The 27,812-nt window shown below is 52.4% G+C and overlaps 2 protein-coding genes across 5 annotated transcripts in view; one reads left to right on the forward strand and one right to left on the reverse strand.

Annotated features, from left to right (window-relative positions):
- Nucleotides 1-15,470, forward strand: part of MKNK2 (MAPK interacting serine/threonine kinase 2) — a 78,146-nt gene extending 62,676 nt beyond the window's left edge. Inside the window, exon 14 of the mRNA XM_052801102.1 lies at nt 15,320-15,470. Coding sequence (XP_052657062.1) covers nt 15,320-15,455 — 136 coding nt within the window. The 3' untranslated portion in view covers nt 15,456-15,470. The remainder of the gene's footprint in view (nt 1-15,319) is intronic.
- Nucleotides 1-27,812, reverse strand: part of CSNK1G2 (casein kinase 1 gamma 2) — a 46,333-nt gene that overhangs the window by 15,956 nt on the left and 2,565 nt on the right. For 2 of the 4 annotated variants that reach the window (XM_052801107.1, XM_052801104.1), the window contains exon 2: nt 514-1,013. In XM_052801107.1, coding sequence (XP_052657067.1) covers nt 514-700 — 187 coding nt within the window. In that variant the 5' untranslated portion in view covers nt 701-1,013. Of the gene's footprint in view, nt 1-513; nt 1,014-1,984; nt 2,073-26,239; nt 26,262-27,812 lie in introns of those variants that run through there. The other 2 variants (XM_052801105.1, XM_052801106.1) reach the window with 2 other exon arrangements.

Below are 27,812 nucleotides of genomic sequence, written 5' to 3' on the forward strand. Positions count from 1 at the left end.
CCCCACAGGCCCCTACTCTCCATCTACTCTCCCAAGCACATGGCGCAGTGGGAGGGCAGCACCCTGTGCACAAGTGGGCACGAGATCTGGTGACCACACAGTGGCATCTCGTGAAACATTACTCACCAAATGTACCTGGACTGGCGGAACACCCAGGCCTGTGTGGGTCACCACCACTTCCAACAGACAGGACTGAACTGTAATGCTTTCCCTGACAAACCTGAAGAGCAACAGGTATGGGGAGGAGATGGGAAACACCTCTGCAATCAGTCCTTCAGGCTGTGATGGGCTTTGAAAGATCAAGCACAGCGTGAAGGGGCTGAGGAAAAGGAAACTCTGCAAAGGAAACAAGGGCTACCTACAACCTGCAATGCTTCAGCACTGTATGGCCAGTCAACACCCTTTGTGCTGATGGTCACAGGCATGTGCCAGCTCCTCCTGCTGCAGGAGCTGGATGCCAGGGCAATCCCTGCACAAGTAGTTATAGTGAGGACAGAAGAAGAACCTTCTCACCTAGACGGAGCTCCCCGAAATTGCCGCATCCAATCTTCTTGCCGACCCGGAAGTTGGGACCCACCATTAAGACTCCCGAGTTGGTTCCAGCACTCCGGCTTCCATGACTGCTCCTTCCTCCACCTGTCTTGGACATCCTTTTACCTTCCTCCAGCTCCCCTTTCCCTCCTCTCTTATCAAAATCCATAAGTTTGTGATACCCCGGCCTCTCCACGGTTACGCTGCTGCCATACAAATCCCAGAGCTGCCGAAAGTTGAGGGGTGAGGAGAAGAAAAGAAGCAGGGCTTTTCTTGGTTAATACACCATCACGGTGAGTGACAGGAGGGCAGGGTGTGGAGAAGGAGGGATAAGCGGCCACCCACGGGTGCTGGGCTACTGAAATCTTAGTGCTTTCCAAGGTCCCGCCGGGATTGTCATCATCGCCTGTTACAGGGAGTTCTTTGGTGGAGAGAACATCCTGCAGAGAGGGTCCTCCCAGCGTGGCTCCTCAGTCTCCCAGCTGCAGAAAGGAAAGGGAGAAAATTAGCACGAGGAAACAAGGAGGCAGAGGACAACAGGGGGTTGTGGGCTCCAGGCTCCCGCCCCCAGCTCCACAGAGCCCCTCCAACACCTTCCCTGCATTACAAGTAACTCCCACAACAATGAACAGTGCTGCAACTGAGAGGTGGGAGCAGCTGGGGTATCAGGACCATTGCAGGGTGCCCCACGTCTAAGATGCTAGCATAAATAAATAAATAAAAGTCTGGCCAGGGCAGGAGGTGAAACGCTTGACGAGCATCTCCGGGTCAGAGCCAACAGAGTCACATGGGGAGAACAATGTCCCCACAGGCAAGGGCTGCTGGCAGCAGGGAGACCTTCGGAGGCACCAGCCGAGGCACTTGGGACCAGGCTGCCACTGGTCAGACCTGAGAGTCCCCAAGAGCAGAGGACACACGTAAACCACTGCGTTAGGGGGCAAACTATGCCAGGCGTGCAATTTCCTATGAACTGAAAAGAGGATGTTCTTCCCCGATGGCTGCTTGCCGGGAGGGTCCCTGTGGGTCCAGAGGTCGTGGCCAGCTGAGTCAGAGCGCTTCCCCCCAGCACCAGCCTCCGTTGCGGCTGGGCCGGGACCTTTGTGCCAGCGATCCTGCGCCAGGACACGTGGGAGAGGACACGGTTTCTAAGCAGCTGTGCATGTGTGGGGAATGACCATACTCAGAGCTCCCATGACAGCTCGCCCAGGCCTGCCAGGCTAGGGTAAAACAGACACTGGCAAACAGGAACCCAGGACTTACTAACACACCTGCTCGCCTCCATGGCGAGCTCCCGATTGCCGCCTCTTCCTCCGCTCTCACAAAGAAACCTTGCTTTTACATGCAAAGCTTGGAGCAAGGCACAGTGGCCAACAGGGCTGCTGGCTGCAGGCTGGGCAAAAGCCACTGTGACACTTGCTGAAAGTAACCGATGGCTGTGCAGCACCTTGCCTACCTCATGCGTGCAGCTCCCAGCACTTCCCAGTGAGGCTGGCGGGAAGCCCTGTGCTGGTGGTGGGGTAACTCGGGGTTCCCCTCGGCCCCTGCAAACAGGCAGGACTCAGCTCAGACCCTCGAACCAGGGAGCTCCTTCCAACATGCGCACCCCTGCTCATTGCAAGGGGGTTGGACTAGATGACCTTTAAAGGTCCCTTCTAACCCAAACTATTCTGTGTCATTGGCTCTGCACAAGCACCCCCGTGCAGCTGAGTGTGTTCACACGACTACAGCCCAACATCGAGGCCAAATCAGACCCTTGTTCCCTTCCAGAGGGGTGGGATGACAAGTACCATCGACCAGCTCCGTGCTCAGGGAACCAGATTCCCAAGAGACGGCCATGCTCTCCCTCCATCCAGGACTCCCACCGGAGCTGCCTGGGGGGAGGTCAGGCTCAGTCCCTCCTTGCAGGGACACCTGCGTGGGAGGCAGCCGGAGCGTGCCAGGAGCAGGACAGCCAGGAAGCTAAACACGGGCTGGAAAGCGCAGAGCCGGGTGCACGCTGGGAGGCCATGTGAGAGACAGACAGACCAACACATGCAAGCCCCACTTTACCCCCAGCATTCATCATCTCTGGTTTTGCTCCCAGCTCAGCCCGTGCTGCATTTTGAGTGAGCCGAGGTGGGAGGCAGCCCCCACCCCTCCCTGCCCACCTCCCCTGGCCCAGCTCCCCCTCTCACCACCTTCCTCTGCTCCCCTCTGGGCTCCCGTGATGCCCACCAAGAGCCCTTGCTGTCACGGCCTCATTACCTGTGGGTTAAACAAGCAAACCCACGCCCCTCCAGCGCTCAGACTCCAGGAAATGAGCACGCTGCAAGTCCTGACGCTTAGCCAAACCCATAAAACTTTTATTGGCTCTCAATAGCTATTAATAACAAAAAAAAAGGCTTCTTGTGCTGAAGGGTGCATGGGGGGAAGTGGGGGAGGGTCTAAGAGCAACCGAGGGAAAAAAAAGACACCCAAGCCAGAGCTCAGCATGGGGGAAGGACTGGCTGTGTAACAGTCCGTGGGCAGGGGAGCTGCTCCCTGGGGCTGCCCCGCTCCCAGTCCTCTCCTGACACCAAATCCTCACCAGGGGCCACCACACTCTGTCCACAGCATGCTGGCAAAACGCCGCTGCTCTCCAAGAGGGACCGGATCTGCAGGCACCGAAGGTGCAGGATGCTGGCCCAGCTCCTCAGGGCTGTTGTGGGTGCATGACACCCATCTGCGTGTGGGACACCTGCCTGTTCAGGTACTGGGGAACGAGGCTTTCACATGGGATGGGAGCCCCCTCCTTCCCCCACAGGCACCATCCTCCAGGCCAACACCTCCAGAGCATCCCTAGAGCACAGCAGCCCCAGCACAGAGCAGCCTGGCCCTCCAAGGCCACAACTAGCAGGCCAACACCTGGGGACCATCCTGCTGCACGCAGCACATCTCAGCCGAGGGAAACTGAGGCACGCAGAGCCTTCCAGCTTCTCTGAAGGCCACGCGGGCAGCTGTGGGCCAGCTCCTGCCCTGACGCTCCCTTCCCCTGGCAGCCAGCGGTCTCCATCCCGTGCCAGCAGGAAGCCGGGTGGGAGCGGCAGCAGAGGAGGGCTTCCCTGAGCTTTGTTCTCCCCCAGCCCCGAGCGCACACGGCCAACACGTGATATCCTGCTCATTCTTTGCTCCCCCAATAATTTCCGTTCCGGGTTCGGCGCATGGCGGTGCCCTCCCGCGCGTCTCACGCTTCTCCCACCTCTGCCAGCCTCTGGCAAGGACACCAGGGAGCCATTTCCCCCGTGACCTCCCAGAGCAGGCGGCACGGCATGGCTCTCCCCAGGCATTTCGGGAGTCACCTTGCCCAGACGCGGCTCCAGCCACACACACCAGGGAAGGGGAGGCAGCCGGCAATGCACAGGCCACACTGCTTCATACCCCGTTTTCGTTTTGAATCAGACCTTTATGTTCAGTCCCGGGGGATTTCAGGCCCAGACTGTTTGCAGAGTCAGGCGGCCGACAGCCAGAGCTGAGGGAGCTCCAGCCCCCACACTTGGGATTTTTTTTTTTTTTTTTAAAAGAGTTATGGGCCAGTCTCTGCAAGGCAATTTCAGACAATGGAGTGAGACAGAGCCCTAACAGAAGGGAAAAAATAAATACTGTTTCCTGCGAGCACCAGGAGACTGTGCTGTCTTCCCCCAGCCCAGACAAACGCAGGCAGCAGCGTAGCATGACTCTCCAGCCCTGCCTGCACAGCAAGCCCTGGCCTCAGGAGCAGCCCTCCCAAAAGAGCCTGGCTCCAAACCTTGATTTCAGGCAGCTGGGCCAGGGCAACGACTGGCAAGGCCATGGCACCGACCCCTGCGCCAGGGCTGTGTGCCAGCCGGCTGCAGCGCTGAAATTCCCCCTTTCCCAAAGCTGAGCGGTCAGAGCAGCAGGAAGTCACTGAACCGCATCCGTGTGAGTCAGGCCAGGGCAAGTGACGTTCCTCCAAACTCTGCCCACCAGCCTCCCCTGTGGATGAGCCACCAGGAGCTGAGGGCTGGGAGGAATCTATTTTCGCATCCGTAGAGCGTCAAGGAGAGGCAACAGCTCTCTGTACCTCGGTACAAAAGCAGGACCCACCTCTCTGTGTGGTGTCAGTGACTGGTCAGGTTTTCCACTCTGTGCCATAAAGAGATCTCTGGCCTTTAAAATTGAGAACAACCTAATTAGAAACAGAAACCTTTGGTAAAATCCCAGGACTCCCACTGCTCTGGAGCAAACAGCCCTGCAAAACCTGTGTTTGTTAAAACACAGCAGCCTCTGGATGGGCAACGGGGACCCAGACCTGCCCCATCCTGCCACCCCAGGGTTGCAGCATCACGAGGAAGATGCCCCTGATGAAAATCGATGGCACATTGTTGCATTTTGAACAGCAATCCTCACCCAGAAGGTCACATCGAGGCAAGCAGCCTCAGAAAAGCACCTTCTAGGCTGGATTAGTTGGCCTGGTATCAAACCTGATGCAAGACGAGACTAAGAAAATTTCTTTCTCTCTTTGGGGGGAAGGGGAGGTAGTGGGATGAATAAGAAAAAAAATAAATTGGCCTGAAGTGTGGTAGAAGAAATTCCAAAGTAAGCTGTGGTCTTAAAACAAATAAGCACTGCCCTGCAGTGTTTGCAGTGCAAGTACTCCAAGCCAGGGAACCTGAAAGTGAAATAAACTGCAGACAAGTGCAAGTGACTTCAGCTCCTCCCCAAAACAGAACGACAAAAACACTGAAAGTACCATAAAGGGGGCAAAAACACACTCAAGCAATCATCTGAAACCCAAAGAAGGGGTTCATGTTGTTTTTGTTGAAATACTGGGTTCTTTTTATTTGCCATCTGGTTTTGAGCATGCCAGGTCTACTCCAGTCACATTTACAAGCTTTTCCCTGCAGTCATAAGGGTGAGAAAAAGGGATTGGAGGTGGGGGTTGTTTTTAAAAAAAAAAAAAAGCTGCGATTCTAGTCCTAGCCCTTGTCTCCGAGACCTATGACTTGGACTGAAATACCAAGGCTCGGGAAGTTCCCGGCCACGTTTGCAAGTATCAAATGCTGAAAAGTTGTGTTTTTAAAAATTTCTTTCCTGTATAGTGAAACCTTGTGGCTGCTGAGAAAGGACTTGTACAATACCATCTGGGGCACATTGTTCTAGTCCCTTTATGCACACACAGTGTTCCTGCCCGAAAGAAGTTACAATTAAACGGGGCAAGACAAATAGGGGAAGAGGAGGAAAAAATAGCGGCCCAGAGCAGGGAAGTGATTGGTGAAGGTCAGGGAGCAGGTCCATGGCGCTTCTTGGAACAGAGTCCAGGTGTCCTGGACCAGCCGGCTCCCCCAGGCGGGTGTGATGCTACCCCCAGCCACGGAGGCTTGACTGTACTGAGCCCTGATCTCCACAAGCCTTTGGGATGAGTACTTGAAGCCGGTTTCCTTGTGTGCTCTGTGCTTTGCGAGCGAAAGAGAAACACAGCTGCATCCAGATGAAAGAGAAAGGAAAGCTTCTTGAGAGCACAAAAAAGAAAAGCCCTTGACACTACACAGCTCTGAGTACAGATCACTGCCAATTAAAAGCTAAAAATAATCACAAATACCCTGATGTCCCAAAGGATGACCCATCAGCTGGCTCCCAATACAAAATCCAGACCAAAAAGCAACCAGTGGCCTTACACAGCTGAAACCAAAACCCAATAAATTTTAAAAGTTTAGAAGGCAGGTCGTCTCTGCTTACAAGGAGATCAAAAGTCTTAAAACAAAGCAAGATCCAACATCTTTAAAGCAAGCTGCAGACGGTCCCAGATGACGTCTACAAAGGTTTGTAGTTTAAAAATGCATTCCAGTCTTCAGTGTCGGCAGCCAACCCCGCTCATGATGAAATGGGGGAAAAGCTGTGCCACGACACAGAGGCTTCTTAAAATGAGGGGTGATGGAAAGTCTCAGTCTCACCAGGCTTCCCACAGGAGACCCCTGTAATGGGTACAATCAAGCCGGAGGTCGGACAGGTGGTGCTGTAGGGACATGGGGCAGCTCCCTCCTCCTGTGGGAGGGCAGGAGAACCAGGGCATCCCTTCGCAGGCACCCTCCAAGAGCTCAGTGAGCAGAAAGGCAACAGGGCTGCCTGAAGCCTCCAGATTTTAAGCAGCGTGCAGATGCACGAGCGCTATGGAGACCAGCCTCCAGGCTCCATCACAGTGCTGCTGGGGCCCTCTCCATCCACCCCACACCCTACATGAGGCCTCCAGAGACCCAAGACAAGCAGGACAACTCTTGCTACTCATCCATGGCTCTGATTAGGGGCCTTCCAGGTCGAGCAGACTCAGGAGGGGAACAACTCACCTGGGGTGTGAGCAGCTACAGAATGAGAAACAGATGTTGAAGGAGGGGAAAAAAAACCCAACCAAACTTATTCCAGCCTGATGCTGTGAACTGTAGTGGTACGAAAGGTCCTCACGAGATGGAGGTTTGGGCCCACACCTGCATCCTCCACAGAGCCGCTGTTCCCATGCCCGCCTGTGGCTCGGAGGAACAACTTTACCAACGCAGGCTGGAGGAACAACTTGTGGACAAAGGCTATTCCAGCTGCTCCAAAGGACAGAAGCTGGCCATAAAGTTACTTTCTCCCACTAAATTTGCTCTGGACTGAGAGGAAAGGAATGTTCCAGTGCAGAAACCTGTCTCACTGGGTCTGCAGTGTCCTGTGCTCCGCCGAGCTGGCTGGGGTTGTCCCTCTGGGCTGAAGCTCCTCACCTCTGCTCTTTCAAAACCCAAAAGCTTCAAGGAAATGCCTGTCCATACAGCTATCACATTATTTTCCAAGATGTAAAAATAATGCAACTACTTCTCATCTGGAAATTTTGTGTTCAAACAATATTTGTCCAAGCCCAATGCTAGCATCTCTTGCAAGACAGCCAATGTGACTAGTACAACCAGACAACCTGTACTGGAGCAAGAGCAAGCACATGCATACACATGTGTAAAGACCCAGCTTGACCCACTGTTATTTAATTGATGTTTAAGAACAAAATACAAGCAAACTGGAACTAGGCCACCTTTACACTGAGGTGGGAGCATTCACACACCTTCTGCACCAATTTAACTTCACAGGCTCAAAACTCCTGTCTTCCATAACCGACACAGAGCTGTAAAGCTGGGGGGTGACTCACTCCCAGCCCCGCAGCAGTACCAGGAACCTGCTCCCCAGGGCGCTTTCCTTCCCTTTTCTCTCTGTGCACACACACGTCAGTGCCACTGGAGAAAGCCCGGTTTGAGACAGCCGCATCAGACACCGCGATAAGCCTGCTCCTGCTTCTACCTCGGAGAGATGGCACCATACTCCAGAGCATGCTGCCAAGCTCCCTGCGACTCAAGTCTTAACATTTATGAGAAAAATCCATGCTGGGTAGATTTTTTGAGGAAACAATTGGTAGGAGGGGGTTTTTGTTTGGTTTGTTGTTTATTTTTTTTTTTTAAATGAAGAGTCCAAGACTTGGACTTGGGCAGTTTGCAGCAGCCTTTTGCTTGGGCAACAGGCACAACAGGCAGGTCGTAAGCTGGAAGTGTAAGCTCCTCTCCCTGCCTTGTGCTGCCAGGCTCCAGAGGGATCTCCTGAGCTTCCTCCACTCCGAGACACACACCTCTCCTCCAAGCCGGACACAGCAGCTCACCACAGCTCCTTCCCAGAGCAGACATGCCAAAGAAGCTTGGACACAAGTCCATGGGGTGAGCTGTCCCCAGCTGCATCAGCTGTTTCCCCAGGAGGAAGAGGGAAACCTTGCTGTTTGAAGAAAACCCATCCTAACCCCCACCCAGGGAAGTTTCCTCTGTGGGCTGAAGAGGCAGCAGGGCTGTGCAGCACTCAGAGCTCACTCTGCCTTGCACCTCCACCAGCTACAGCTCCGGTTACAGGAGACCCAAGCAAACCTAGCAGGGCAGCAGGACATTCCTTATGGCAAAGGCAGATTGACTTGTTCTGGTCCAATTTCCTCCCTATCTCCTCCTTTCTTGAGGAATCAAGTACTTAGAGGATCTTGAGGCACCCAGCAGAGAAGGGAGTTCTGGATGTGAGCATCTCGCTTGCCACAGCACAGGAGAGTTGTGCCAACCCTGTCAGGATGGAGGGCTGGCTGCATCTCACAGGGGACAGGCCCTGCAGAGGAGTCGGAGCCACAGGGCAGGGGGTGAAAGGGCCTTTATCTGTCCCGGGGAATCCCTTAAAAATCAGGAAGTCCTGAAAGCAGCTGCTTTCCCATCAGTGCACAATGCCTGTGCAGTTTCTGCTAACTGCAGCCACAAGAACATCATTCCCCAACCCCAGCAGAGTCAGGTTAAGCAGAGATGGTGTCCAGGCCTCCTCGCAATCTCCCAGTGCTTTTCCCAGCTTACAGTGAGGCGGGAGCCAGCCCAGCTCTGTTTACTCCGTTTCCTCCTTTGTACGTTCATGTTGGTGTCAGCACAACAGGAAGCTCTTGTTAAATAGTTTGTTACTTAACTGCTGATGCAGAGCCACTGGGGAACCCAGGCGTAACAGTGCAGCACGTTTCGAGAGGTGGGGGAGCCTCGCAGTTCAAGTTCAGGGCCGGGATTTGAGAGCTCTCAGCTCTGCCACCGCCTCCCTAGTGATTTGGGCATGTACTGACTTCCTGGCCCTTCACATCCCAGCCATTACACTGGGATAACAACTCCCCCACATCTGCCTTGTCCATTTGAGGTCCCCTGGGAGATGCTTGGCTCTCTCTCAGCTTTTGAACAGTGCTGAGAGCTCAGCAACCTTCCCCCTGCCTCCTCCAAGGCATCCTTCAGGGAAAAGACAAGAACCCAGTAACTGACTGAAGAAACTCCCCCACTGAACAGCAACACCATCCCATGAAATCCACCCACCATACCTGCACTCCTGCTGCCCACACATGAGGTCATCAGCCTTAGCAGTGGGGAATATCCAACCATCACAAATCTACTTTTTGGATCCTCACGTCAAGCCCACCAGCCTGCTCATCCCAAAGAGCAGCCCTTGTCTGAAGGCCTACAGCCCATCTCCCCGACTGCTTCCTTACAAGCCGCTGCATCCCTCATCGCACAAACATGGACATCAGTTCATGTCTCTACAGTGCTATCAAACTGAGTCATCGATTACACGGCAGATGCAGTCCTATCACCATGGTCACTGCACCAGGAATGTTTGAAGCACAGTTTCCCCTTCGACATGGGAATGGTTGCGGCTGATGTCCCCCTCCAGCAAAGAGACACCACAGCGTGGCTTCACTTTTGGCCCCACAAAGTTTACAATTAGGAAATCTGCAAGGGCAGTTTGTCCAAAACATGCTGCGTTTTTTTTTCCCCATCCAGGTTGTTTCTTGAAAACAAAACAAAAAAAAGAATAAAGCCAAGGCTAATGTTTCTACTAGAATTTCTTCTAGTGTTCAGGGGGAAAAAAAAAAAAACAACAAACAACCACCAACAAAAAAACCCAACAAACCCACAAAACCCCTAAACTGTGGCAGCAAAGCTTTTAATCCAACATGATCCGAGCATCCTTGTTCCAAACCTCCCCTCCCTTCCTGGCTTCCCAGCTCTTTACTGAGAACGTGGTGTGTCCATGAGGACTCCACCCTCACGCTTTAGCCCAGCTCAGCCCCTGGAGCAGCGGGCACAGGGCGCTCCTGGCACCTTCAGCCTCACCAGTGCCCTCCTGCCTCTGCCACTGGCTGAGCCCCATGGCCGGGCTCCCGCCCTCCCTGTGCAGCAGAGGGGTCAGATGCAGCTAACACTGTGCTGAGCACCATAATTAAAAAAAAACAAAACCAAAAAACAGAAACAACCCACTAACAGAGCATATAATCAGACACACCATCACCTCCAGCTATATAGTTCACACAGAACAAAAAAAAAAAAAAAAAAAAAAAAAGACTTCTAGCAAATGAAGCAGGAACATGTTGAGCCTCTGTTAGAGATTAAAGCATTTACCACATGTAGCTGTGCTGCTCCCAGCACAGACCATCAGCCAGCCCCAACATCTCAGCGTTTCACCCCGGTATCCATCTGTGGCTCTCAGCCATGTCCAAAAAAAACATCCAATCCACAAAAACACCAGGATTAAAAAAAATAAAAATCATAAATATAAAGCATTTGGTTTTTCCCCAGAATTTAGCTGTGCTGTGAAGAAGATGGATTTTTCTTTCTGGCTTCCTCTTCCAGCTACCATGTCTATTAAGCTTTTCTCTAAATTAGAAGTGTTCTCTTGTTACTGGCTATTCCCTTCCCCAGGAGATTTTTTTTTAGACGCTCTGCACTCTGGGTCAGCTCTTAACATACAACAGATCAAGCTCCAAATCTCTTCAAAGTTATTTTCTCCCAGCTTCCAAACACAAATATGGCTTTTTAATGTATTACTATGAATTTTCAATTTATTTAAAAAAAAAAAAAAGTTTGTGCCACACTGTTCCCTCCGTAATGATAAGAACAGCAGAGTTTCAACATTGTGGCAGAGAACTGCTTCTACTGAAGCTGAGTCCCACTTCACAGCTCAGAGGCCTCACCAACACTCGGCTACACCAAGTTCTCACAACACAAAACCAGTAACGAGTCAAGCATGATTTCATTGAGATCTTTAGAGGATACCAGCTGACATATTCAAAACCATCAGCCTGCTTTAAAAGTAAAATCTCAGCTGTTCCTCAAACTCCAGCACCACTAGCAGTGCAGTTAGTGCTGGACAGCCCAACCATCCCAGACTCTTGCTGCCCAAGGAGCTGTATGTGCTCCTGAGGCTGGAACACGCACAGCATCCCCCTGATCCAGCTCCAGCATCGCAACAGCCACAAAAGAACAAAACCGAAATCTGTTCTGTAAACATAATGAAATTAAATAAGTAGTAAAAAAGGGGGAAAACCGCCAGTAGTAGTATTTTCAGTTTCCAATGGAGCCCAGAAGGCAACACTGAAGAGCTGGTTGGAACTCACGTGAAGGTGTGAATGCCCTATGCTGTTGTGATTTTTAAACAATTGCCTCCTTTTTGAGAGGAGCACGGAAGAGCTGTACAAGCCACATGCCAGAGAACACCCCTGGACCAGCAGCCGGACAACTTCACCCTGAAGTCTCAACCACTCGCACCACAGCTCAGCACGGATGGGGAAAACTCCCTGCCCGGCAGCGGGTGGGCAGGCAGGCAAGGATGCGTGTACATAGCGTCAGCTTTACGAAGTCAGCTTTCTGGCAGCAGTTCAACAGTAATTATTTTGCACCCGAAAATATCTAACAAGGAAACAGGCCCCTCTTTAACCAACAGGAGTGAGACTGTTTTGATGCACGTTTGCTCCCTGCTTGCATAAGCAGAAATGGAAATCAATGTGCTTTGGACAGTTCAAATTCAGAACAACCCAGATCCTCAACGTTTTTGAACACAAACAAGCTTGCAGAGTCAACAGCTCTTCTAGGGCAACTCCTAAATCTCTCAGTAAAAGCAGCCACAAAGAAAACTTCATGAAGCATCTCTCCACTGCTGTGAGCTGCTATGCAGTTTGCTCCCAACTGAATGCAGAATTTCACTCTTTTAGTTGGATCCCTGTCCTAAGCAGTTACACCTGGATGGAAAATATTAACTATGCTTTACCAAGAAGCCGGAAATACCACGATGGAAATTTCAGCAGCAGCACAGGAACCAAGCAAAAAGCTAAAAATACTTCTCTAGGAAAAATAATAATAGTAAATATATACATGCTAAAATAAGACCAGATCTGAAAACTAGATTGGAAAAGATCAAACACAGCACAAGTCAGACAAAACCATCCAAGAACCAAGTACCTAAGAGTCTATTCACCTTTTTGGGCTCATCAGCCACAAATGTAAACTTTATTAGATAGACTTGAAGGCAAACAGCTTTTTGCTTAACTTTACAGACCCCACAAAAGGGGTCTGTACTATATGCCTTGATTTACCCCTCGTGTGACATGCGATTGTGCCCAACTAAGTCCCAGGGCATCCACCTCCCAGTTCTTGAGCCACGACCATCTCACAAGCCATTCCCATGTCCCTGTGCCGGATCCACAATGCATGGAAACAGCAGCAATGCCAAACCACCGTGGGGTGTTGGGAATGCAAAACCCCTGGTTGCAGGAGGGAGTCTGGTAGCAAGAGATACCTGCCTGCCTTCCCATCCAGCCCTGCTGTCACACCTCTGTGATGTTACTGGCATCTTCTACCTGCTCTCTACTCCAATATCCCTTCTCCAAGACCAGCAACAGCTATTCCCATGGCTGCTGGGCCAGGAGAGGTTCTGGTACACAGCTGAAAGATGGCAAGATCAGCAAATGACCCAACTACAGCTCCAGCCCGCTGTCCCACTGCTCATACTAGTGTTGCTTTGGCGTTCCTGCTCATAGATGGAGCAATTTCTGTCTGTGAAACTGCAACTAGCCTTGCTATTACCGTAAGAGGGACGCCATAGGTAACAGATGGGTAACCAGAGCAGTAAACCTGGTTCTGAACAACAGAAAAGACATGGGCTCACCTTCTGCCCCTGGGTGAAGTAAATTACCCAAGGCTGTAATTCTGCAGAATCTATCACATCTTAACAGTTCAGCACAAAAAAGCCAATTAGGATGTTGAAGTGGTTTCGGTTTTACTAACGTAGAGTTAGTAGTACTGGAAGAAAGGAAGTTCATTACAAAGCCGAGTCTCTGGCTGGGAGACCTTAACAGGACAGTAGTCAGAGTCCAACTCCCAGTTCTTCATCCCTTCCCACAGCCCATATGCTCCAGCGGTTTCCACGGGACACGCGCAGGCACCCCAGCCAAGATGCTGACGATGCCTTTCAAGCCCCTGCTCGGCACCACAAGAGCTGGATTCAATAAGGCATTTCATACACGGAGTCACTTACTTGAACAAGTGGTCTCAGCCGTCAAGCCCCTCACATGTGCCGGGTTTTGTGGCTCTGCCAGTGGGTTTTCTATTTAAACCAGACAATACATCCACAGCACAGCAAGCTCCAGTTAGACACCGGAAACTAATTAAATCCATGCTGCTGATACAAGGCAGAGCTGCAAAGGAACCAGCTGCCTTCCAAAAGTCCACAGCAGTTGGCCAGCAAAAACCTGTTTACCAGTCCCAGGCCTTCCCCTGCTCCTGCTCTCCCCTCCACACATTTACCGAGGTTGACGCAAGAGCAGAACCTGCTTCTTTTCCAACCAGTCCCATCCTGCCCAGTCCTTGCACCAATTTCATTGTCACAAGCGCACTCATCTTGGGAGAGAGCCTGCAAAGGTTTCGTTTCTACAGTCAAGACCCGATATTGCTATTTACTTCTCCCATGCCCAGAGCACAAAGCCCGAGACTCGGCTGTACAGCCAGCATCGATCCCAAGAAGCTCTGGAGCAGAACAATCCAGCCAGATCTGACTGACACACTGGGAAAGGTCAAGTCCCTAATGCTCACCTACTGCAAAACCTGAGGTTTGCCTTCATGCCTGGTAACTCCTCACAAAATAGGATCTGTCTGTAAGCAGGTATCCAAAGGATTGTCTGTATCCCAAATCACTGAGTCACATTTGCATCCATGTCTGAGAAGCCCAAGGAGAGCTACTGCTCAAACAGTTACTAAGCACAGACTACAGAGCCAGAGGCCAAAGCACCTTCAGGGTGGACAGCCCTATTCTGTGTTTCAACCTCTGCCACTGGACACAGATCCTTTTTAACCATTTTTTGCTTCTGCTGTGGGGAAAAAAAAGCACCGTGACAGCTCAGCCACCCTTCTACTGCCCTGGCACGCAATATAGAAAGGGAGGCCGAAAAACGACAGATCCAGACGTGCTCCAAGCGACTGCCAGGCCTGCAGCACCATGGGGATCCAGCTGAAGGGCGACTGACTTGCAAAAGCTGAGCAGCGCCTGCAGATGCAGAACGGGAGCTGCACAAGCACGTCTGTAACAGGCATCGCCGTGCCCTTTCCATCCTTCCCCCAAGCACCACAGAAGTTTCGAGAGCAGGTTTAACTTCAGGTAACAACGCTGGTTCAGCAACAAGAGGCAGGCAGCAGCAGTGGGACCCAAGGCACCTGCAAAGCCTTTCTGTGGAAGGGATGATCCTATGTTTGTCACAAACACACAGATTCACCACCACCACAACCCAGATCATCAGCCTAGTTGTGACAGTACCTGTGCTGGGCCACGCTCCAAGAACAAGGCAGGAAAGCACTGCATTCAGATGTCAGGCTTCTGAGTAAGGCAAGTAACCCTTCCACCTCCTTCCCTCCCATCTCCAGAGCTCACAGTCTGCTTCGCAGTCACCAGGCAGTGGCAAAAAAAAAAAAAAAAAGGCTTCTAGACAAATAGATAATTTTCACCCCGCAGCTTGGAACAACTGCTTCCATTTCGCGTCTCACATCTGAGGCTAGAACACCTCCTCCTGTGCCGCTGCAGCCCGAAATAAGGTTAAGACCATCTCTACCAGCACACTACTTCCCCAGTCCTGTCCCTGAATACTCCTATGCCCTCAAAAGCTAACACTTTTCATAAAAACAAGATAAAGTGCTGCTCGCCTTTCTCTTGATAAGGGATCTTGGTGCACATCTGGCAGTGTGCACAGGAATGGATATGAAAGAAGAGTTGCCGTCAGTTTCACAGACAGAACAGAGGAAAGCTCTTCTCCCCGCCTCCACTACAGCCAGAGACGTGCTGCACCTTTGCTTTGCAGCAACAGCCGGCAGTGGAGAGCTGTCCTGCCAGGCCACTGGGCAGAGGCTGTAGAACCTGCCCAGCAAAAGGAAAAGGTTTAGGGACAACCTGCCGCAAGAGGACTTTGTCAGCAAACCCAGAGGAACAGCAGGTACAAAAGCAGGCAGCAGCAGGAGAGGAAACATCAGAGGAGCATGCCAATGGCCCAGCAAAGCAGAGAGGGGAAACACTGCAGCAGCTGTGAAGCCACGATGTGCCCACTCGAGAGCCGGTCCTGAGCCCACCTGCTCATCGCCTTCTGGAGCCAGCATCCACAGTGACCCACAGAGAACGGCACAGAGCCAGCACTGTTAACACACCTCACCAGAGCAGGAGAGCAGATGTTTTGGCAAGCAACCATCCATTTCCCACCCCACTGTGATGGGCTTATTTCCCAGCCTGGCATCAGGGCCGCTTTGTACTGCTTGCTGTTAATAAACTTTGAGGTTTTCCCTCTCTCCCCCAAATTTGCAGTTGTGCACAAGAGCACACGTGTATTTAAATGTTAGTGGGAAGTTGGGCAGTTGAAACAGCAAACTCCTGGAGATCTCTGAATCCCAATCTGTGAAATCAGTTCTTCCCACCAAAGCAGGGAGATGGGAAGGCATCCGGCTCTCCCAGCCATGGGACAGCCCAACCGTCACCACAAGGCCAGTCCATCAATAAAGCCTCGTCATGCACATGATGCTGTGCACGGCACCATCATTTCTCTCCACTCCACTGAAGGCAGAGCAGGGTCCACAGCCTCCACTACAACACACTGAGAAAGACCTACAGCAAAACCTTCCTCCTGTTTATGTAACCACAGGCCCCTGACCAGGGAGTGAAAACCCCAGGCGACTGAGGAGGGACTGCTGTGCCACCTTCACCCCTTGTCAACAAACTGCAGAGCAACCCCCAGCCCGTGGCAGGCAGCCCCAGACCCACACCCATCAGTGCAGCTGGTGAATGATACAACAGCTCCCCGCTTGCCGGCAACACAACTCCTTTATCAGTTCCCACGGATGGGGAGATCGAGAGCAGTTCTCAACCAGGCACCAAGGAAGGTGGCACCCCTGCAGCCCCAAGTCACCCCAGGTTATGGACTGCTCTGTACGACAGCCTGGTGGAGACAAACAGACTCCCTGGTGAAGCACAGCACAGCTTTCCCACACTGCCAGTCTGCGGGTGAACTGCTCTCCCGCTGCCAGTCCCTGCCTCTCATCCACCCTCCTCTTCTGCAGGAGCCACCGCACTGGTGTTGTGGGCATTGTTCGAGGGGGATGGTGCCCACAGAATGATCCATGCCTCATCACAGCAGGATGAGGCTCCAGAGAAAGCCCAAGCAGAGGTGTTTTGGTGTGCATGAGTCAGAGGGTCCAACCAGACGGTGGGGTGAGACCTCCTCCCGTGCGCCGTGGGAGAGCTCCTCACAGCTCTGCTTACAGAGCACAAACCACAGCTGTGTCCCATGAGCCAGGCAGCAGCAGAAGGGGAGCAGAGGACACGGGAAGATGCAGCCATCCAAGCACTGTCTCAGAGGGAGTGCTGTCAAGTGGTGGGAGACATTCAAGAGCAGAGGAAGAATGCAACCCTTTCGAGGACGTCCTCAGAGATCCCGCAGCCTTGAATCCCGCATGTGCTTCCTTCCGGCATTGCAAGGGATCAGCTGTAGCTAGGATGAGAGGCTCAACATCTGTTCTCCAAAGCGTAAGGGATGTTTCCCAATCCCTTTCCTATAACAAAAGCAAATTCCTGGATGCGTGTGTCTCCCTTCCCTTCCTTTCCTCCCCAAGCCCAAGCTGGGTGACAGTCTCAAAACCTTTCATCCACCTGGAGGAGATTTCCGTCCCACAGAGGAACTCGACTGAACACCAGCATGGGTAAGCCAGGCGCTCTCCTTCCTGGGGAGCGGGACACCAGAGCAACACACTCAGCACTTTTTCCTCCCCACAGCCTTCGGATGGGATCCCAAATAACCTCAGGAACAGGAGACTGGGAACAGACTGCTGCCCTCAGACACTCACACCACAGGTCTCCCCACAACACAAATGGCTTGAAGCTGGCTGGAGCTGGCTTAGCATCACCGAACAACCCAGAGCATCCCCGCTCACTCCCAACTTCCAATGAGCGGGAAATCAAAGTTTAGCAGAACCCTAGCTCTCAGTGCTTCCATTTTCTCTCCCTGCAGCCCCTAAGCAGCCACAGAATGAGCAAAAGCACCCCCTCTGCTTGCCATCTGCATGGCCTCCTTGTGTGCAAGGCACAGGAAGCAGGGGCTCCTGGCACCCCACAGGGGCTGTGCCCTTGGAGCCTGCCCCAGAGCAGGGCAGACAAGGAGCCCCAGGACTATCATCAGCATATCGCACCAGCCTGACAATTTATGTGCCAGGCCGCAAACCTGCTCTGACAGCAGGTGATGCTCACTCTTCTCCTGCCCTCCAAAGATGGAAGCCACCATTTCCGGAGGGCAGGACATCCCTGCTGCCCAAACCAGAGTCACGCTGCAAGTCCACAGTGGACTTTCTTCTTTTCTCTGAACTGCAGCTTTCCAAGCGGCCACGCATAAGAAAACCCCCTCTCTTGTTACCTGCTCTGTCCCACCAGAGTCCAGGCCACCAGGGAGCTCTAGGTGATACCAGGTGTGGACACTGCCATTTCAAAGTTTGTACTTGACACCCCTGACCACATCTGTCATGCCAGGTGGGACACCCCAGAAGAGACCCCATCCACTACCCTGCACTGGCATCCATGCCATATGGCTCCAGGGGCTGGGCACATAACTCCTTCCCTCCCAGCAAGCTGGGCAAGAACCCAAGCAGCAGCATCAGCCATCTTATCATCCCGATGTCCCTAGCCACAAGATCCAGGGGTTTTCCAGACAGCTGATGCAAATGATAAATGCCCCCTGGCTCTTACACTACTCCTTTCAGCAGCTGGCTCAAAGTACTTTACCAAGGAAGCATCATTACAGAAGAGGGAACCGAGGCACATAACTGCCTAATGTCGCACAGAAAGCAGTGGCAGAAGAGGGAGAAAAGCCCGGTCCCTGGAGGCTGCTGTGCCCTCTAAGGTCACCTGCGCAGAAGGTGGCCCTGACCACAGGTACCTTCTCCAGGCCAGGGCAGTAACCCGGCCTCGTGCAGCACCCGCTCGGCACTAGGAGCAGGTCAGAGGCCTGGCTGCAGAAATTGCCAGATTGGTTTCAGATTTGTCTCCTGGTTCACATTTCCAGTAGGTGGGTGGAGCAGACGCCTGCAGCCAGCGCTTCCCTCCTCCTCCTCACCAGTGCTACCCTGGGCAGCCACCACCTCTTAAAGAGTCATTGACCTTCTGTCAGGAGGATACAGAGGGACACCAGCAGGCATTTATCTCCTGCTTCCTCCCCGACTCTGCCATTCCACGACTCTCACCAGGTTAGCAGTGGGGGAAAGGAGGGGCTCCCATCCCTGACAACTGGGAAGGGAGGGTGAGCTGTGCTACACCACCCAGAAAACTCGGTGCAGAGCCAGGGAGGCACTGGGAGCACTCGCAGGGGATCCGAAAGCTCAGCAGTGCAGCCTAAGCCAGGAGGAGAAGATGCTGGCCATCGGCCAGACAGCTTGGGGCAGCCCTGCTGCCCCCATGAGGGACAGGGCTGGGAACTCTGTGCTGCAAAGCAACCAGCTCCTGCCAGGAGAGCGCAAAGCCCATCTGGGTGGCTTTGCAAAACCAGACAGTTTTTCCCAGTCATCTTCATCAACACTTCTCATGGCTGAATGCTGTAATACAGATTTGCCCGGTACCTCAAATAACAGGGCTTTTTCCCAACTCTGCTTGAGGAACAGGGCAGGGGAGGAAGCGGGAGAGATGAGAGCCACGCAGCACTGGAAGAACAAAAACCACAGCCTGTTTCATCTCCCACCTCCAAGATCTGGGACAGTTACTCATCCCGCAGGAAACGGGGGCAAGTTGAGCACTTTGGGGCCTTCAGCTAGAAGGGGTTTCCAGAAGGGGTTACTAACGAGCCACTCCAACTCAGCAGATTCAAAGCGTATATCCAGCCCGGCTGCCAAAGGCTTGTGCACCGCAACAGCGAGATGCGTGTGACAGCAGGGTTCCCCCACTCCTCGGCCCATCTGGGGACTGTCACTCTGCAGAGATCTGCTTGGCCTCCTGTCATGTGTATCACTACCAAACCCTTTTCTGTTAGCAGGATCTGGGTTGGCATAAGCACTTCTAATAGTAGGAATTTTTTTTTCCCTTAACCCATATCTTCTTGACAGAACCAGGTTAGGAAGCAGCTGCACCAACAGATCTGGGGTAGCCTTTTGCAAGACAAGGCAGGGGAAAAAAGGGTGCCTGGATCCAGTTATCTCTTCAAGCACCAAACTACAGCTAATTGCAACTTCCCCAACTCCCCTAGGGTCGCACAGAATGGGGGAACAATACCAGCTCTGCTCTGTCCCAGCCCAGTCACTTCACTCCGGAGCAGGCCCTTCGCCCTGGAGAGCCCCAGCACAGGGTAGGCAGAGGCGGGTGTCATTCCCACTGGTGACAAGGGCTGTTTCCATTTCTGGGTTGCAGAGCTGCAACTCTGCCAAGCTGAGCTGTCCCACATTCAAGCAAACACCATTTCCCCCTCTGCCTTCTTCCCCAGGCTGCTCGAAGCCCCACACATTTCCTCTCAAATGACTGCCAAACCTGAAGAATTGGGGGGGGGGGGGGGGGGGGGGGGGGGGGGGGAAGAAGAGCAGGAGGTAAGGGAAAGCTTCCAGGGGTGTTTCACAGGGAAACCTCTCCCCAAAGAGCTGTCAAACTCCTTGTGCTGAGATGCCAGAATCACTTCCCTACTGCATAGTCACACAGGAGCTGGCTCGCTGCCACCCTGGCTTACGTACACTGCTCCCAGCTCTCCACCCCAGCTGGGACAGTCACCCAACTGGGACAGCCTTCCAGGACCACAGGCAGGACCCACAGCCCAGACCATGGGGAAGAAAGAGTAGCACTGTGCAATTAATCCTTCCTGCAGAGTAACTGGGGCAGAGGGATGCTCTGTGGCACAACAATACCCATCAGCTTACGTACAAGCATCAGCAGCATCTTCAGAGAAGCAAGGAGCAATCCATGAGGCATTTATCTTCCCACCCCCTCTATTACAAGACCAAGCAGCTCAATCCATTACACATTTTTCCTTGCAACCTCTTGAAGGTACAGAAGCAACCTGCTTATTTTAGACAGGGAAGCAAAGTGCCCATGATCTCAGAGATGAAAAGGCCGGGTAAAGAAGGGCAATTCCCAACTAACTGGAGACTAACTGGGACAAATTCCTAAGATGTAGACAAATACCCAGGTCTGCTGGCTTGCAGGGAGGGATAAGCTTCAGAACAGAGGGGCCGGAGACCTACATGCCATTCCTGGTCACGCCACAAACTGTTCAGGATCTTTTCACTCCTCCACCCCTCACGCTGAGGATCAGACTCACAACCCTGTATTAAGCACCATGACAGCTTTGTGGCTTAAGGACTCAGTCTGGTTTGCCACCAACCTCCACATCAGAAAGGCATGTTCCAAAGGTTGTTTCTCATCTTCCCTTATTCCCCACCTGTGTGTATTTTGCATGGGATCAGAAGGCCAGGACCAACAGGAACACCACAGGAGTGGCTACAGCCAAAAAGGTGGCTACAGAGTTGCTGTGGACTGAGAAAGGAAACTTTTCGAGGGGTTCATCCAAAAGACTACTCTCTCTCAAACAGGCAGATCTACTGCGACCTCACTGGTTCCTCCCTTTACCTTACCTGCTCAAGACCTGCTTCTCTAGGCCCTACCTAAAGTGCTTAGCTTATAAAGTCAGACGGATCATGCACATGAAGGAACACGCAGGATCCACCCCCCCAGAAGGACCCATTTCATCTTGCTGCTATTAATACCTGGAACATTATATGCACGAACCAACTGTCCCTTCTCTCTCATTTCTGGGCTCTGACTTCTCCAATTTGTCCCAGAAACCCCAGCCAACACACGTTCACCCTTCTCTAGTACACATTTCCATCCAAAACACAAATCTTTTCTTTTTTTGAGTTAGTTACTCATGTTTCTAGTTCCCATCACCTCTTCCAGTGCCTGCAGACAGGGCACTGCTCCCCTGGCTCCCTCATTCATTATGCAGCCAATATGTGGGCCTAAACCCATCAACACTCATTATGGAAATGGGCCAAGACTTCCCACAGCTGCACAATGCTATTGGGTGCCCACCCACAGCCAGCCCCATGGGTGCGTGCTCAGAGGGGCTGCCAGCCACGCTCTGGAACATGAGCCCCTCTACAGCCTTCAAACTGGGAATGCAACCACAGAGGGGCTCTGGGCTGCAGTGCAGACACTGCCAGAGCCCTTGGGTTGAACAGACACAGCTCAGTTGTCACCACTGAGTTATCACCACCATCACAGATGGTACCAGGTGCCTGCAGAATATGCAAATGGAGGGGGAACTCAGTTTGCCATCCTCCTATACAGCCCCCAATCCCCTCCAAACTCCAGCACCACACCACCCTCTGAGCTGGATGGGGCTCCGACTTGCTCTAACAAAAGCCTTTGTTTCCCCAGCACCAAACCCATCACTAAAAGCCAGAGCCATACTTCAGCTGGACTTGGCTCTCCTTAGCATGGGTTCAGGCTGGGATTGAGGGCTGCCTGCAAGCTCTTTGCTACACTGGAAGGAAGAAGCTCTCAAGCTTTCAGAGCCGGCCTGTACTCTGTGCACAGGAGCCCAGGCATAGCCTTCCCCTTGGGCTGGCTTGCAAACAGCTGTGTGCCTTTGATTTTGCTTCAAGAGAAAGCATGTTCTTTCTTTATCTAAGCATAAAATAGTCAAGCATGGCCAAAAGCATCCAATCAAGAGCACAGAGCATGAGAAGTTGGGGCCAAGGGTTACCATGTAGCTAAGGAAGCTCAGACTCCACATCCAGACCCAAAATTACTAACCTGCCCTGCCTGCAGAGAGGGGCTGCCTGACCTGCCTAAGGCTGCCAAAGGAGCTGGGAACAGAGGACCAGGCTCCCCTCCACTGCCGTGTCTTCACGCGCAACCAGCCCATACAGCCTGCAGAGATGCCAGCATAACCTGACCTGAATTTTGACGTACACCACCGGCATCCCAGCACCAGGCTCCACACAGCCGCTCTCTGCCCAGAAACGTGGGACAAGCTCAACGCTGACCAGCGGCAGCAGCCACCCTTACAGGCTTACCGGAGGCCGTGTGATGGTGTTTGTGGCACACTGCAAGAAGGATCACACGGAACGGTGAGAGAGGACAGCAGAAGCCACAAGCAGCTCATCAGGCAGGTCCAGGGCATGGGAAATCCTGCCATTAGCAGGATCCACTGCAGAGGATTTCACAGCTAATGCACTCTTGCCACCAAAGACCACAGAGAAAGCAAAAGCAGCAGAGCATTTCTTTTCCGATAAGCTGCTTTTATCGAGAAGTTTACACAGGCTTCAGCCTGCCTGCCCACACCAGCCCCAGCTGGAAAGCAGCTCCAAACCTGTGCCTTTAAATCCCCCTTGGCAGCGGGAGCACAGGACTGGGGCTGTGTGAGCAGACACACCCTGCGCTGCCGCCTGCTCCAGCCGCCGGAGCACACAAACATTTCCTCCCAGCCGCTCCTGCGCTGCGGCTCAGCCAGAGCAGCCTCAGTACCTGCCAGAGCTGTGCCAGAAGGGGAACACAGGCTGTTTTACACAGACCTGTAAATTCACAGACTTAAACTCGCTTCCTGAAATCCCCCCTGCTTCCCCCCACAGCAGCGGACATTCTTCCTTCAAACTTCTTCCTTAAGGCAAACATTTAGAGTCTAACAGGCATTCCTCATCACAGGCACAAGTTAAATATTGGCCCTGAAACAACAGCAAGTGCCTTTAAATGATTCTGGCTGGAGAAGCACCACTCTGGACTTTGATTTCTGGCTCTGAACAAAAATAGGAGCAAAGCACCGAGTGTTACACTCTTCTCCCAGGAGAAGTCAGCTTTCAGGCTCTACAAGTCCCCCGCCAGGACCACAACCAGCAGCAGGAACTGTCCCCTGCTCGTGCATTATCACACCTTGGGTGTCTGCTGTCACTGAGCCAAGCCCGCTGCAGTGCATCCTCTGCGCTGTGCACAGGATTATTTTGAGTCTCATTTCCAGGTCTGTGCTTATATACTCAGAGAGACATTAGAGAAGACCTGCTGGGAACCACGGATGCCATCCAGACTGCAGTGAGGGCATTTGCACATGTTGTCCTTCCCCCTCTGGCTGCACCACCTCCATTCTCAAAGGTGCCCACCTTTCCATCCAGCTGTGCCTGGCAAACTGATCTCTCCAGTGCAGAAGATGCTCTAGGCTGTTCCTGCTATGCAGACAGCTCAGCTCCCTGACGGACGTGCTAGCTCTTGCAAGAAAATATCTCAGCAAGGGTAGGAGCCCAAGAAGTCAAGAGAGAGTCAGTACAATAAATGGGTGAAGGAAGAGCGAGGAGAAAAAAAAAAAATATGCAGTGAGGTCAGTACACCTGAAGCATAGCTGCACCTGGGCTCTGGGATGCTGTGGGCATTTTCCATACCGAACTGGGGAGCAGAGCTCCTGTCGTGACTCTGCAGCCAGCCCCGAGCAGTCGGAGCCCCTGCAGAGCTGGCCTCGCCTCACCCCAAAGCAGCCCTGCGACACCCTGTCACTGCTGAGCCAAGCCCATCGGCAGTCGGGGCTGCTACATCACCATGCTGCTCACACACCTCCTGCTGAAGGCAGGCCTGCGTCTGCGCCTCACAGCTGAGGCAAAGGAGCCCCTGCCAAAAACCACCTGAAACCAGCATTTGCTCCAACACAAGGGGTCTGCCCACCATTTCTCCATGGCAAAATGCCACAAGAGATTTACCCAGAGAGCTTCAGCTAGGGAAGGGTTACTGCAACACAGCACAGGTGTGCCTGAACAGCATACTGCACAGTAACTCACATTCACAGTGTTTATTCTATATACAGCTAAATTCAGCACGGTGTGATAATTGAGCTTCCCTCTCACTCTCCTGAACTTGGTGCCTGGTAAGCCTGAGAAGCACCTTCCTCAGCTCCCCCTGCTCCAAGCAGCAGGCCTGAGCGCTGGAGAGCTGCTCCCTGGCAACATCCCCTGCTATCGCGCGAGATGGAGAGCCGCGACAGTCTGCTGTGCTGGAATTCCAATCTCTACTCCCTTCCCTGCACCGAAACACCTACTACTTCAGGCTGGAGAATCTGCCAGGGACTCTGACAATCTCTTCTCGGGATCCCCTGATGGGGCAGACACCCCTACAAAAACAGCACGGGTTTAAAATCAGCTGCAAGTTACCCTGGAGGAAATGTTAAAGCTCCATCCCTCCAAGCACTTCCTCTTCCTTCCCCAACTGCCAAAGCCCACTGAGCAACGAGCTCCAGCAAGCAAGTTTATGCAGGAATTCCCAAGGCTCAAGGCAGAGACTAGTCTGTACCTGTCAGCACCAACACCGGTGCCTCGTCATCCCGTGGCACACTGACCCCACACCCACCAGAGGCAACTGCTGCTCCTCAGCTACCAGCTGCAAGCAGTCCCTTCCAAGATACAGACCGTACCTCCACTTCAGCAGTTGTTCTAAGTTGTGTCCTTAATATTCTCTGCACTTGGAAACACAAAAGCCAGGCTTCAACTCAAACCTGCATCGCCTTCGGGATAAGTTAGCAATCGGCATAGTTGGGGTTGTGGGATTCCAGGAGAGCCTTAGCCTGCCCCTCGCCCACACGTACAGCACAGAAGGCACTGGAAAGCACCATCCTCTCCCTACATCAAACTGGGGAAACCAGGCAGAGAGTACAAACTTCATCACTGCCAACAGTCCACGCTAAAAAAAGAAAAAGGGTTTCCTTGCTTTGTTGTTTATACCCCAGTGCTATCTCAAAAGCAAAAAGCAGTGAGATTTTCTACCTGAAAACATCAGGCAACAACAAGACTCTGTAAGACTGGAGCTTCCAAGTAGCACAAACCCATTACACCTCCATTCTGGTTTTAAATTGGATTGCCACTGACCTTTCAGAGCCCATCATTCAGCCCCCCGCACCCAGGCAATAGCCACTTTTAGCAAGACTTTCCAGCCTCCAGATTGGGAAGGGGAATGAATCCCCAGAGACATGGACGTGCTCCCAGGGTACCCACGAACCCCTCCCGGCACCTCTCCTCCTCTGCAGCTCTGCTGAGCTGCAGACCTGTGGGGCTGCAAAGCACTTCCAAAGGAAAGCTTCACAAAATCCAAGTTCAAGACCAACCTTAACCCATGTTTATTAACTTAAGAACATCCCTCTCAGGCTGACAAAGCCCGTCCATCACCTGCCAACTGTCTAATTCACCATTTGGAAAGCAAAAGCCAGGCCTCCCTCATTAAAAAACATTACATAACGTTAAATAACAAAGAGCTACGGGACATTCTTTGGTTGGTGGACATGTAAAAATGAATGATTAAAAAAATTAACGCTTCTTTCCTCCAGAATCTCAGTGTCTCAAACACCCTGGGAGCCCAATGAGCAAGCACCTTATTTCCAAGACCTGGCTGCAACAGTGTCTTGGTTCATCCCAACTACTGGTCTTGTATTCAACTTTCTGCCACCTCTGCCCCACAGACACTAAACCAAACGCAGCACTTCCCAGCTCTTTTTCAAAGCACCGTCCCCACAGACAGTGGTGGGGCTGTATTCTGCTGCCTAGTATCTGACACTGGAGAGGAAGCCGAGATCTCAGCCTGCAGCACAGGGAACCCTTCCCAGGCCTGAGGCTCAGCTCCTCCAGACCTCGCAGGACAGGACTCCAGGCTTCCCTCACATCACCATCTTAGTGCAAGTCTTTTCAGCAGACGAGATCATGAGAGCACTTGGTTTTACTGTCACAGGTGAACTAGACTCAAGACATCAAGACCTTCATTTCCTGCAAGTGAAAATGTTTATTCTGCAACTTTCTAAGCAACACAGGTCTGACTGCAGTGGAGAAGGCAGATGTCAGCAGGGTATTTCTTGGAAAATGCAACTGTCACTAACCTCCCAGCAGAAGAATACAGACTTCACAGGCGCTGGGAAAAGTTCCTGGACACACAGTAAACTTCTGTCCATCATCTTTTTGGAAGCAAAGAAGCCAATTTAAAGTCTTCCAAGAACTAAGTGAATTCCTCTACTCCAGGAGCAAACTCTCCTTACTGTGAGCTGTGAAAGAAATCATGAACATCTTACTCCACATAGCATTTTGCGATGCCCTGCAAAGTCTTACCTACAAGTTTCAGCTTACCTGAAGAACCATTTCCTAAATCGCACAGCATGGGATCACCTCAGTGCTTATCAAGTGCGCCAATCTGCTGCAACATTACCATTGCAGCAAGCGGAAGACAGACAGACTTTTTGTGGTTTTACACACAGTGCACTTGCACCCAGCGCGTGCTGTACCACCTCTCCCTCCCTATCACAGCAGGGCTGGTGGAACCCGCGAGTGGTGGGGATCACAGCTCTGAGCACCTCGGGTCGTGACAAGCCTTGAAAGAGCAGACCCGTGTTTCACCTTGGCTGCCAGAGAGCTGCCAGCAGCTGATGGTGTAGTAAAGAGAGGGCAGGAGGTATCCTGGAATATCTCAGCTCAATGCATGCTCTGCAGTAAGCTTTTTTTTTAAGCCAGTTATTAGGAATAATGCATGAACATAACATGCAAAGGAGGGCAGGGGGGCTGTCGCCTTGTGCAGGGATTTAGGAGAATTGCCCAGGAGATGGAGGGCAGCTAGCGTGAATCTGGGAGCCAGACAGAGAGCCCGAATACTCTGCATTAAGCTGCCCCAGCAGAAAGTCACCTTTACACTTTCCTCACAACTGAGTCTTGCTTCTTCTCTACAACGCTGGACCTACCGGAGACACGGATTGCCAGCAGGAAGTATAAACATCCATTCTAATAAAAACCCAAAACTATTTATAAGCACACAGCTTTTCTAACGGGAAGATAACTTGTTCCCCAGCAGAATCCCAGAGTTGCTGAAAGACCTGCTCCCCCTCCTTCCCTCCCAGCTCACAGGGTACAGCAGGACCGAAGCAGTCTCCAAGCTGTGCCACAGCTGGGCCCGAAGAAGGAGGCTCAGTTTCACAGCTTCTCACTGCGCCCAGGACAAGCCAAGTCTGCCTAGTCAAAGCCCAATTACAGGGCTGTGGGCAGAGCTATGCCCACAAGCTCTGAGCAAAAAGCCGTTGTAAGCACACAAAGGAAGCTCCTGCGTTGGCACCCGAGTCTCTCCCCTCTCAGCAGAGGGAAGAGGGTTTGACTCCTGACGCAGCTGAAGTCACAGGAGTAGCGCAAGGCAAACGAGGCCACTGCACGCTGGAACCAAACCTCACATTAACCAGCCCTGCTGAGCGAAAGGAAAGTGTCTCTTCCACAGCCCTGAGGTCTGTACTTCTCCTGCACACCCCCAGGAAGGAGCCAAAGCACAGCAGGAGTTGCCGCTCACCCGAAGCTTCCTCACCACCTCAGATAAGCCTTTAGTGCTGCAGTTCCTCTATCTGAAAAGCAGAGATAAACAGCTTCCTACCCAGACTGGCTCATGCGAGGACTGGTCCTTCTAGCAGGCTGTAATGCTCC

The sequence above is a fragment of the Harpia harpyja genome, chromosome 11 (genome assembly GCF_026419915.1).
Source record: "Harpia harpyja isolate bHarHar1 chromosome 11, bHarHar1 primary haplotype, whole genome shotgun sequence".
In the NCBI taxonomy this organism is placed as follows: domain Eukaryota; kingdom Metazoa; phylum Chordata; class Aves; order Accipitriformes; family Accipitridae; genus Harpia; species Harpia harpyja.